General features: G+C 34.1%; 1 protein-coding gene across 1 annotated transcript in view; it reads right to left on the bottom strand.

Moving 5' to 3' along the window:
* Positions 1 to 13,078, bottom strand: part of LOC107662083 (terminal uridylyltransferase 7-like) — a 33,297-nt gene that overhangs the window by 3,280 nt on the left and 16,939 nt on the right. Inside the window, exons 15-24 of the mRNA XM_016451964.1 lie at positions 9,177 to 9,327; positions 8,360 to 8,457; positions 5,673 to 5,730; positions 5,064 to 5,167; positions 3,670 to 3,759; positions 3,380 to 3,488; positions 3,085 to 3,164; positions 2,303 to 2,480; positions 1,844 to 1,891; positions 1,017 to 1,108 (exon numbers count right to left, since the gene is read on the bottom strand). Of these exons, the coding sequence (XP_016307450.1) occupies positions 1,017 to 1,108; positions 1,844 to 1,891; positions 2,303 to 2,480; positions 3,085 to 3,164; positions 3,380 to 3,488; positions 3,670 to 3,759; positions 5,064 to 5,167; positions 5,673 to 5,730; positions 8,360 to 8,457; positions 9,177 to 9,327 (1,008 nt within the window). The remainder of the gene's footprint in view (positions 1 to 1,016; positions 1,109 to 1,843; positions 1,892 to 2,302; positions 2,481 to 3,084; positions 3,165 to 3,379; positions 3,489 to 3,669; positions 3,760 to 5,063; positions 5,168 to 5,672; positions 5,731 to 8,359; positions 8,458 to 9,176; positions 9,328 to 13,078) is intronic.

The following is a 13,078-nucleotide window of genomic DNA, read 5'->3' as shown; positions in this document are numbered from 1 at the left end:
ATGCCCAGTTCGACGCTGGATTTGCACATCGTTTGATACTGAAAGATGGAGTGGTCCCAGCTATAAAAGATCCCGGTAATGATTCAGAACTGCAGATGGTAAGTGAAACTGCATCAAATGTCTGTGTTTTGTTGGCAATCGGTGCTCAAGTGCTCGTCACTCTTTAGCCCCGCCCACGGCGCCTCCAGGAGCTCGGCTGTTTTTGGCAGTGGTGGACAGTAACGGAGTAGCTTTACTTCGTTACTGTACTTAAGTAAATTTTTCAAGTATCTGTACTTTACTGGAGTAGTTTTATTTTGAGTAACTTTTACTATTTAGTCGCCCAGAGTGAAGATTTAGTCGCATATGCGAGTGATTTACTCACAATGTAGAGGGTTGAGCTGTATCTTTCTTTTATTAATATGATAAAACTAAAGACTCTATGAAGGATGCAATACTACTTTATAGGTACTCAAGTGTAACATGAGATTGGGTGAAACTGTGTGTGTTAGGTCATGCACCTGAATAATTATGTATGTAAATATGTATGTTACAATTATGAAAATGTTTTTATAATAAATTGCTGACAGGACAATACTGGACAATGATGTAATCTGCAGAATTTACACTTAAATTGATACTACAGTGTTTCCCATACACTGAGTGCGGGTGTTTTTATATCACTGTATATCTGAAGGAAACCGACTGTCTTCAGAAAAGCCTGGGAAACACTGGACTATGGTATAAATAAATTCAACTGTATAACAGTTTCACTGCAATTCATGTTATAATGTTTGAATTAAATAACAATAAAAATAATAAATATGCAGTTTTTCGAACCACCAAGCATAAGAGCATGTTCTAGTACACCCCCAAAACAAATTCTGTAAAATGTAAAAGAGCATAATAGGACCCCTTTAAGCAGCTAATTAGGAGTTTATTGAGGCAAAAGTCATAGTTAATAGTTAATTGTGAGAATTGGTCACCAAACTAAAATGTGTCCCAGAATGTATATGGTCTAGGTAAAGGATACAAACCATTTTATTGGAATACTCTGGTGGGAAGCCTCTGACAGGGGTGCCAAAAACTCTGCGGGCATTGATGAAGGCCTTCAGGATGAAACTCGCCACTGCAAACAAAAGACACAAACAGCCACAAGGTAAAAACACTGCATTAGACGACAAGATATCAAGACAAGGGTCATTTTCAAAAAGGCAGGGATGAGTAATGGTTGACTACTATTTATTATATATTTATAAGTGCGGTTAAGGGCCGTTCACACAGAATGTGTTTTTCCATTCCAATGCACTACTTTTCCATTGTTTTCTATGTAAGCATGCACTAGACAGATGTGTATGTCAGTTCAGTTGTGCTTGAGTTTTTTAGATGCCGTGTTATGTTAAAAGAATCAAAACTTTTACACACAGCGCCGCTCATCAATGTCAGTTCCAACAAAATGTACAAATTAGAAGACCCCGGAGGCGGGGCAAGCATTGCAAGCTTTTGTTTACAATAGCAAGTTGGCATAGCAACTATTATATTTGACGGCAACAAGGCGGAGGAAGTATTCTGCGCTGTGCTTTTTAAAAGCCATTCCTGAGTACTGAGTCTCGCATTTTTAGACGCAAAGACACGTTTTGTGTGAACGAACCCTTAGAACACCGAAATAGTTAAAAATCTCACATGGTTTAAACAATCAAGGTCATTGAAGGATAACAGTAGCTAAATGCAGGTGTTTCTTTTAAGTATGGTGGCTGAAGGTTTATACATTAGAATATAAAGCTACGTAACGTGATAAAAGGTAGAGTCTGTACGAAGGATTATACATACAACAGTAAAAGAAAAAAACAAAAACATGACATACTTCTCCGTGAGAGACCAGCTCCAAGATTATGACTCAAATCAAAAGGATCTAAAAGAAACACACAAATGTTAGTTTTAAAAGTACTGCTTTACATTATGCCTACTTTCATAAAGTATATTATAAAATATGTACAAAATGTTATTTTTTGTGTTTTTTCTTTTTCATTCATTTTATCTCTCAAAATGATGGATGTCATTTTAAAAATATTGAAATGAGCAGAAATAAGTTAAAGCAAAGTCTTATTCATATAAAGTAAACATGTCACTTTCAGAAAAAAGGTACAAAATCTGTCACTGGGGTGGTACCGTACTTATATGCACCCTTTAGGGCTAAATAAGTTGCAAAAGTGTACGTTTTGAAAAGGTACTGGCCCAGTGACAGCTTTTGTACCTTTATATCTGGAGAGTACAAAATGTTACTGCTGCATATTCTTAGGTTCTTGGTCTGATTTGCTCTTACCCTCAATGGCTAGATGTTTGGAGGTCCATTGCTTCTTGAAGGTGGTGAGAGGCTCTTTTTTGCGGATGCAGATGACAGTCTCCTTGAAGTCAAATATCTCCGTGTAAAACTGCAGCAGTCCAAACCACAGCTGCCCCACAGACTCCTTGTTCTTTTTGTACTCCGGCCAGTATTTATGCTTAGGAATCAACAACAATACCACACTTATTGGGGACTAAACCAGTAAGACAGTAATATTTTGTAATAATCAGAAATGTTTCTTGAGCAACAAATCAGCATATTAAAATGATTTCTGAAGGATCATGTGCCACTGAAGACTGGAGTAATGATGCTGAAAATTCAGCTTTGCATCACAGCAAAAAATTTAATGTTAATACATTCAAACAGAAAACAGCTATTCTTAATTGCAATAATATTTTACAATATTACTGTTTTTACTGTATTTTTTTATCAAACAAATGCAGCCTTGTGACTTGACTACTGTACTGTACACTAAAAAACAGACTAAAAGGATTCTGTAGGCTTTAAAAGCAAATACGTGAAAGCTGTAAACGAGTTGTAATATTGGATTAGAATTTTGCACAAGTAAAGTTAGTGAGTGATTACACTAGTCTGTTAAAATAATTTTATTTGTTATTGTTGTACAAAAGTATAATTTAGGACAATAAAACTGATATAGGAGCCAAACTCAAGTCCAGATTCACTTGCACAGTATGATTTTAAGCTAACAAACACTTTTTAAAATTACAATCAGCTATGCTATTAAAAATAATCTCACTTACCAAGTTCTTCAAATCCTTAAAGAAATGTACATCCCAGCCATCAACAAGGACTACTGGTTTCTTTTCCCCAACATACATCTACAAAAACATACACAAAATCCATTCAGATACAGTCTTATCATAATATAGTAGGTTAGGATGTACTTAACGCAATATAAAAAATATACACAAAATGACAATCATAAGTGTCCCAATTTAACCTGTATTTAACTTTTTTTATGGAATAACGCACAAGCACTTATATATTACATGAAAGTAATGAAACGTAGGAATTAATTTTTGCTGTTTACAAGTGCTTGTATATGGATAACAGGCGGGCTTCTTTGTTGAAGGAAGTACAGCACCATTAGAGTGTAAGCATATGAAGACAGACTCCCACGTGACGCATCGCCAATATCACACACCTCAAAACACACACATGATAAATATATGACATCTGACGTGTCTCATTTAACCAAATGTTAAATCTTTTCACCAAAAGCAACTTGCTGGATTCTTTCTTATTCTAGCTTCAAACATGGCCACTAAAGTTTTACGATCTCTATGACTGAAGCAGTGATGACAGTGACGATATGTGAAACTTACTTTTGCGAACACTTTCATGACGTAGCAGAGGATCTTCACCCGAATGTCAATTGCAGCATATGATGCCAGTAACTCAGTGTTGTGCAAAGCCTGAGGAAATAAAAGAGAAAAATCCTGGTTGCTCTTTATTTTTCAATATGTGCACCTACAGTGTACTTACACGAGAAAGTAGTGAGAAATAGAAGTTAACTACTTGGACTTAATATGGATTTAAAGTGAGGATAAGGTTAGTACCTTGTTATTATAGTAAGCACCCAAAAAAAGCACTGTAATATGCAATATTTGTCACTATGTTTTTCCTTTACATTATGAAAATAAATAAATACAATATACATACAAATTAAATAATAAAAAAAAATTCACTGGTATCTACATTTTTTAATTTACAACAGAAAGATCAGGAGAGTGGGTGAGTAGAGTAACTGCACAAAATTCTGCAATTTATCTCAAATAATTGCACCTCAAGTTTGTGATCATAAATATATTTGAAGTCACCAAATTATCTTTGAAACAAGACAGTATTTTTACATATTTGCTATTTTAAAAATGTAGTTTTACTATGAATGAAAGCCACTATAACTGATACAAATACTGATATCTCAATTAAATTGATTTTTGGGGATATATTATTTTTGCCAGCCCTACTTTTTATGCTAGTTAGAAGTAACAATCTTAAAGTGATTTTGAAGTGATCCTGACCTACTGTATTCATAAATACTTGATTGATGAACATAGACATTCACTTCTGACTCTTTGCAATACGTTCAAGTTAAATATCTGGACCAGATTGAGAGAAACAAAAAAACACAAACTAAATATATTTGAAGGACAAAAACCAACCCCTTAAACATAATTATAATAAATACATATAATATTGTCTAAATGACTCTTACTGGACTATAAAGTCTCTCATAACTGTACTGAATTAACAGGCATGAAATTAACAAATGTGGTGCGTGTGGAAAAATGTACCTTTTGAGAGCAAAAGTGGGCAGTAACTAGCAATAATAAATGAATTTATTTTAGCATACAAGCACTTTTCAAGAGCTAAATAATGAATTCTGAAATAATGAACAAATCTAAATCACAAAAGCTATTTATTTACATTTCGAAAATTGAGCTTTAGATGCTGCAGTGGCTATTTAATGACAAGACATCCGACCAAATTAAAATCTGTAATAAAAAAAAATAGATTTTAAGAACTAAGGGGGCATTAAGAAACCCAAACATGCATAGTACTTGTCCAATGCTGAAATACTAATGATTTTTGCGATAAGGAAGGAACTACGTCCAAGATCAATAACGTTATAATAAAACTGCTCTCTTCTTAGCACTTTAAACAACTGCAATATTCAGTGTCATTAAACAATGTTGTGTCAGGTTTATTCTCTCACCAGTGTATTGTACAAGCTTATATCTCCCTCTAGTCCAGTTTTGGTGTGGTAAAACTTCACAATTGGAACTTTTGCAGTAGTAATAGGTAGGATGTTTCTCAGGGCTAAAATGAATGGATAAATAGACATGGCAGAGGTAGAGAGAGATGGGGTGTAAAACAAAACCATTGATTTATTTTAACAACACACATTTAAAGGGGTCATATGATGCGATTTCAAGTTTTCCTTTAGAGGACCTACAATAATGTACAGTATTTGAAAAATAATGTGTTTTTTGAACATTAAAGCATGTCAACATATTGTTACACCAAATACACAAAATAATGATCTTTAAAAAAGCATCATATGACCCCTTTAAAGTGAATGGAGGTTGCCTGAAGCATACAGACGGGCTCTTTGTCATTTCATCAATCATTAAGAACATTTGAGGTACGGAGAGGGGAATATATAGAAACAATATAGTCTTTCCCTTCCTGAAAATGTCAAAACTCCATAATAATGCAAAATATGATTCAAGAACACTGAATGAAGTGAGCGCTTGCCCTCTACAGTAATGTAAACAACAGGCAATTTCATAATTACACCCAAAAACTAAAACGGAGAACTTACCATGGTGTTTTCGCAGTGCTTTAGTCAAACTCTCTATAACAGCCATGGAGTCCAAACCCTGTCAGAGGAACCAGAAACTCGATCAATGCAAAATAGGGGTGTAAACAGGGTCTAAAAAAGTGCCTAAATAAAGTTTTTGCAGTCTTTTCATCTGGCTGGGTACGATTTTATTAAATGTTGAAAACAGTTGTGCTGCTTCATATTTTTGTGGAAACTGATATATAACATTTTTCAGGATTATTTATATTTTATAAAATATTAGTAACAAAAATTAATTTCCACTTTTGCCTACTTTTCTTCAAACACAAAAAACAAAAGGGTTACAGTGGGACACTTTCAATGGAAATGAATGGGGATGATTCTTAAATGTTAAAAAAACATGTAAACAATGTGTGTTAACGTGATTGTAGTCTGAAAAAAATATTTCTGTATAAAGTTACTTTTTACAGTAAAACTTTGCTATGATAATGCAACACCGTAACAGCTGTAAAAACAATGACATAAACAGCTTTGCAGCACACACAGAACAGTTCTAACCGTTTTAACACTATTCAGACTCACTGTAATGAACACTTTCTGTCTGTATGTCATGAAGACTTCATAATAGGGATGTAACGATTACCGGTTTGACGATAAATCATGATAAAATTCCCGACGGTTAGTATTACCGTTTCATATATTAATTATCATTAAAACCATATTAGATTCCTGCGATTTGAACAACTCACAAAAAAATAAATACTGTCGAGCATAAAGCACAGTGTTTACTGTGTATATTTATTATGTATATATAAATACACACACATTCATGTATATATTAAGGAAAAATGTGTTGGATTTATAAATAAAATATTTATACTTATATATAATATAAATTATATACAAGTATAAATATATATACATAAATTTTTTTAAATATATACATAAATGTGTGTGTATTTATATATACATATAGTATGTAAACAAACTTTTATTTTGAACGTGATTAATTGCGTTGCAGCCCTAATATATATAATATAATTTATTTTTAATATTTGATTGTTGAAGAGGTCACCTCACTGCATCCAGTTTTTGAAAATGCTTATTACTGCAGCTTATTATAGAGCAAACCTTTCACTGATTGTTTCAAGTTTCTAATTCACACAAAGCATCATGGGGTGCAGAGAAAAGGTGGATAAAACTGAAATATGATACAATACAGTAATAAATAAAGAAGATACACAATATACATAACTACAATGTACAGATATGCTATTTACAGATGTACAGTTATGAGATTTGTGCAGCATTATCCCTGGACATTGTGTCATGCAGCAATGCAGAAGAAGAAATATGTCAGTGTATGACAACATTAAATGAAATTCTTGGTAACACTTTATTTTATTAAGCCTTTATGTATAATGCATTATAAAAGTAGTTTTGATGCATTAATTTAGTCTTGTAATGCACCTGATAATGCATCATATGATCTCATGAATAATTATAACCACAGATATAATACTCATCTATTCACTGTTACACCTTTAGAAAGTGCAGTATAATGCATTAAACACATGACAAACAAACCTTCAAACAATATAATGCATTTTAACTTTGGCTACACTCATTTTTGAAAAGATACAATTCATTACAATTACATTATGAATACCTTTATTTTGCATTATACATAAAGGCTTCAAGTAAAGTGTCACCAATTTTTTTTAGATTGGGTTTAAATTAGATTTAGGTTTTAAACAGTTACACCAAGACGCATTACCTAGCACTTGACATCTCAGGAAATTCTCGAAATCTTGTAAAATATGTTCTCTGACTTTCACCTCCACATCATCTGGCGCAAAGTCACCTAAACGAATGCAACCATTTTTATGAATCACTGAAACAATGCAAAAAAATTAGTGCAAACGAGATTTCAACATTTGTTAAACAGAGCAATTAAAAATCTAGAAGATGTATGTACATTTCAAATTTATATCGATCAATTCATATTTATTTGCATATCAATTTCACAATAGGGCTCTACAATTATGGTTAAACTGTTAATCATGATTATATTGTCCAAAAATATAATCACGATAATTAATCACAAATATTGTCATTTTATTATTTATTTATTTAACTTTTCATCAGAATTATTAAGAAATAAATAGAACATCAAGTCGTATGGTTAACTCGCAGATTTAATCACAGCCAACAGCACAAAAGATTGAGTGAAAGAAAACAGCCTGGCTGTATTACACTTTTATTTGAGCAGAACAACTCAATGGAGATCGCTAAACTCCATATTACAGGTTTGCCGGTGTTTTCAGCTCATTAGTGCTTTTTCCGTAGTGTGGAGAGAGCGTGTGTATGGTTGTCAATTTGGGAAGATTAAGAAAAACACTGGGCAGAAAATGTATCCAGTTAAGAAAAAAATCCCTGAATAGGGGATTTAAACTCTTGACATCTGGCAACCGAGTCTTGTTAGCAATGCAAGAAAGCAAATGTCAAATTAAAATTAAATGTTTTCTGGATAAATAACGTACTTTTTTAACATCTTCAGCACATTTTAACAATACTGTGATAATACTGATAACCGTGATAATTTTGGTCATTATAATCGTGATAAGAAATTTTCATACCGTTACATCCCTACCTCAATTTAAATTTTTGTACAATTTTTGTACAATTGAAAGAATAAGTGACGGTACCTCTGCTGTGTCCTGGCCTTCTAGAGTCATACAGATGTCCAAGTCACTCTGTTTAAAGCCAAACCCATTTTTGGATGAACCAAACAAAACCAACTTGGCTCCTGTTAAAAAAATACACATTAACAAATAAGCATCTGTACAGTTCTCCCATTACATACAAAACAAAATAGAGAAAGAAATACTAAGAAATATCCAGCTCACAAATCCAGTTATTTTTTTTTTTTAATTATTTCATATTTCAATATAATTTTTTTTTCTTAAAAAAAAAATTACGCTGTTGGCGCCAATAGCCTTGTGGGCAGCGCAGCGACATATAGTGCCACTGCGCTCCAGGCGTCCCGAGTTCGAGTCCCGGCTCGTGGACCTTTCCCGATCCAGCCCCCCTCTCTCTCTCCCACTTTGCTTCCTGTCACTGCTATACTGTCCTATCAAAAAAAAAATTAAGGCAAAAATGCCAAAAATACATCTTTCAAAAAAATGTACTATCATAATTTATGCAATACGGAATCAAAATATTTATTTCTAAAGTTACTTTTCATCTAACACAAAAATGACATTAAATACTGTTTTGGGGGGTCATTTCTCATTCAAAATTATTAATTTTTATTTATTTGTAATTAATTCCATTACTTAATCAGCACATCACATAATTAATGAGATTTAAAATTGAAATGCTTGACAACCCTTATTACAATACAATAAATGTGTTTGCATACACCCATAATATTCTTCATCCTCTGGTTTAGTTCTCACAAATAACAACAACAAAATAGGAATGTCTTGAAGATAATGTTTTAAATATTGACCCTGTACTTACAGTAGCATTGCTCACAGACATCATTAAGGAGTTTGACGAAATCTAGAGTCATGTGTGGAAGGGGTTCCAGCTCCACTCGTTTGAAGTCCTCGGGACAGTCCTGTTTCAAATGTCCATCACTCTTACAAAGGCTGCATATCAGAATAGGGGACTAACAAAGAAAATGAAGGTTAGTCTGTAACTATGACCCACATTAAACAAAATAAGACAGAGAAGAAGTGCTGGAATTGTCAGTGCAGGAAGTTATTAAACATCAAAATTATTAAAGTTTAAAATGTCAACAGAAATATTTAATACACTTTCTCAACAATTGTTTGACAAGAGTAACTAAATGCCTGACATTAAAGAGCAGGTCATATGGGTTTTCTAAAAATATCTCTTTTGCAGTTTGTAAGGTAGCTATTCTTCAATGTAAACGGTCTGCAAAGTTGTTAATCAAAAAAGTGCATGATAAATAAAGATATTGTCTCTCAAAAGAAAGAGTCGACTCAGAATCGCCTTAACGAGTCGTTATATTTTCGAATCTTCTGCCTGTTACCGATCTACGTCACTGGGTAACACATTAGCATAATCTCCGCCTGCCCACGAAATATGAACACTCTCTGTGTCGAGAAGATGCTGTGTTCCAGGATACCACAGCAATACAATTCGAACCTTTTGTTGTGCTCGTCATTTTACCGAGGACTGCTTCTCTAATCTTAGCTTTTATCTTTGTTGGCTTCTAATCTTCTTTATTTGGACCAACAAGCGTCTCCGAACCACAACCTGTAAGTACGATTGATACGTTATGTGTACATTTTCAATTGAGTGCTCAAAAGTTTTTTTTTGTGCTAATATGTGATGTATACCTAGTGCAGCTTTAGGTTTCCAGGTAAAGCACAATATTACTGTTTTACCTAAGTAGTTCTGATAATTCGCTGTGAACCCATTATTTTCTAAGAATGTGTCGATTAATGTAGACTGACGTTGTTCTAATTACTTTGTTTAATAATAAAGAATGTAGTGTAGCGCACAGATTTTATAATCATTGTGAAAGTGCTGTTTATAGAGTTATAGGGTTAATGCAGAGAGTAAAAGACCCGGTAGAGAGAGACTAGTTAGTTAGGCTGGTGCGCATGTGATACAGCTGTTCTGCGTTATAATTAAAGGTTAAGACATGGAGCGTCTTTTGCCTGTCATTCTTCAGACATTACAGTAGACATATTTTGGTACGGCTAACGTATCCACCATTATTGTTTTGATAGTGTTTACAGTTTAGCAGCTAAACTTTAGCTGTGGGCACGATTCACTTGCATAAGTGTTAAAATAAATGTTATGACATTATTTTAAGAACTGATTGGAGCACTATATTATTGTTTTATGCAAAGGTGCATGCTAGGGTTGCCAGGTTGTCACAACAAAACCCGCCCAATTGCTACTCAAAACTAGCCCAATCGTGTTTCGAGGGTGGTCCCCCTTTAAAAATCGCGTTCTGGGGTGTAAAATACACACTTTCAGTCGGGGTTCCCCTGGAAAATTCGCATTCCAGTGCCTAAATATGACGTTATTGGGGTCACTACAACCTGCGACATCAAAAACAACCGCGGACTTGGCAACACAGATGGTAGCGCTTGCTAACTTGCTGAAGCGCTCCTCTTTGTGCCAATCACAACAGGCTTGGCCAGCTGACCAATCAGAGCAGAGTAGGCATATGGAAGGGAGTGGTTTACAGACATTTCGTTCAGAACTGAATCGAATGAACCGTTTCGAAATCATGGACAAATGACTATGTATAAATATATATTCTGGGAAAATTACAGTGTTTTCTGACCTTAGATGCATTTAAACCTGTTGTAGGGGACTCCAACACAATATTAGGACACTTTAAAAAACCATATGACGTGCTCTTTAATGACAAACTTTTTTTCCCTTACTAATTAGAGGTAGGGGTGTGCGATATTTGATAACGATAATGGTTGATAACAATAATTAAATGATATTTTGCTGACTTTTTTGTGCTGGCACTTTGGCTGGTTTAGGCCTGCCAATGTATAAATGATTATGACACTAAAACTGCCAGTAGGTGGCGGCAAGTACTGTCTTAATGAGTGATTCACTCAATCAAATGATTCATTCAAAATGGCTGACTCATTTAGAAATTAACTGGATCAACTGGATGCGTCCAAAATTGCATACTCTCGAGTAGGTACTTATCTGAATAAGTAATTACTTTGCAACTGCAAAAAGAGTACGTTCTCTACAAGTGTGCCACACACGTCCTGAAAAGTGAAGCCAAAACATTTTGGTCGCCCCCTGGTGGCTGGCTGCAGTATAGGTTATAAACCCTGTCATGTAAACAAATGGGACGCGGGTCAAACTTAAATCTCTTTTTCCCAAAGATAGTTTGCATCATTTTAGGTCATTCTTATAACGTTGATGTATGTTCAAGTGTTCATTTCTAATAAGTTTTGTTTTAGCTAGTTATTTGACAATATAAAGATGGTGTGATGTAGGGGTGTGCGACATATCGTCTGCGATAATATCGTAATTGTTGTTTTAAGAATGTGCAATTTGACATTATCGAGTATTTTGCAAGAACCATTCAAAACACCCCTAAAGAGTGCACACATACATTACGTGAAGTCTAGACTAGTGCACGTGCGCATTTAGAGTGTTCCTTCACTGCATGATTCAGTCTAATAAAATACATTTAGAATGATCACAAATTCAAGACATGGAGGCAGAAAATGTATATATTTACACCACTTCATATAGTTCATAAATTTCACACAAAGTGCTGTTTTTTTTCCTCCAAAAATTACCATTACACAAATGTGATATTGATTTTTTACAACAGTTCAAGAATTTAATTAAGAGACTTACGTTTTAGGCAGCATATTTCCTGGTTTTGCGTCTCCGAGCAACATGACGGTGTTTCGTTCCTGAATGAATCAACCGTTTGAATAATTCGGTTCAATCGCAATGACTCACTTATTAACAGTGACTTGCTGCCACCTACTGGTGGTTTTAATTTCACATTTAAAGTATCTTTTTATTATTTAAATAGTTCCAAATATCAATATTCAACGTTTTGTTTAATATATCATATGTTTAATATATCATTCATGTTTTGCATTAAACAGTGTGTAAATACATCCAAATGCCACTTGAGATGCAGCTTCTGTGTTTTCTCTGCATTGCAAAGATTAATTTAGTTGATACCGATTTCATAATACACTAATTACATGTAAGAATCTGACTAATGGACACTTTTAGAAAAAAATGGCTTTATAAAGGTAAAAATGTCCATAAAATTTAAAAATCTATTTTTTTCAATAATAAATAATAATAAAGATGAATTTCTATCAGTGTGAATTGACCACCACACAGAATATGAAGAATATCAAAAACTTTAGGGGTCAGCTGTCCATGGCCAGCACAATAACACATTCAGCAAAATATTGTCTAATAATCATTATTGATAAAATCCCAGAAAATATTGAGATATTATTTTTTGTCAATATCGCACACCCCTAGTGTGGTGTCATGATTGTGAGCTTGCGTTTGGGTCTGCGTGAGTTTGGGCGGGACTTTGATACCGCAGATCCACCTCACGATCACTACTGCGCAGAGTGGGGCTCCAAATGACGTCATTTTCGCAAGATGACAGTGCCCATACTGGGATGTTTTAGCCTAACTTTTCTATAGTGGAAGGAAGTGGAGATGTGTCGCCCCAAAACCAGATTCATTCAGGAATGAAACATTACAGTGTTGCCATGAGACACACAAATGTTCTGCTCCAGCTTTGTTTGTAACTATTTTTGTTTTGGTTATTTTAATTTTTTTTTGCAAATTGAGTGACACTCTATGTCAGCTCACACATCCTTAAAACCAGTGTTGGGAAGGTTACTTTAAAAATTTAA

The sequence above is a fragment of the Sinocyclocheilus anshuiensis genome, unplaced genomic scaffold (genome assembly GCF_001515605.1).
Source record: "Sinocyclocheilus anshuiensis isolate Anshui unplaced genomic scaffold, SAMN03320099.WGS_v1.1 scaffold431, whole genome shotgun sequence".
Taxonomy (NCBI): Eukaryota; Metazoa; Chordata; class Actinopteri; order Cypriniformes; family Cyprinidae; genus Sinocyclocheilus; species Sinocyclocheilus anshuiensis.
The sequence above is the reverse complement of the archived record's forward strand: the minus strand, read 5'-3'. Positions and strand labels throughout refer to the sequence as shown.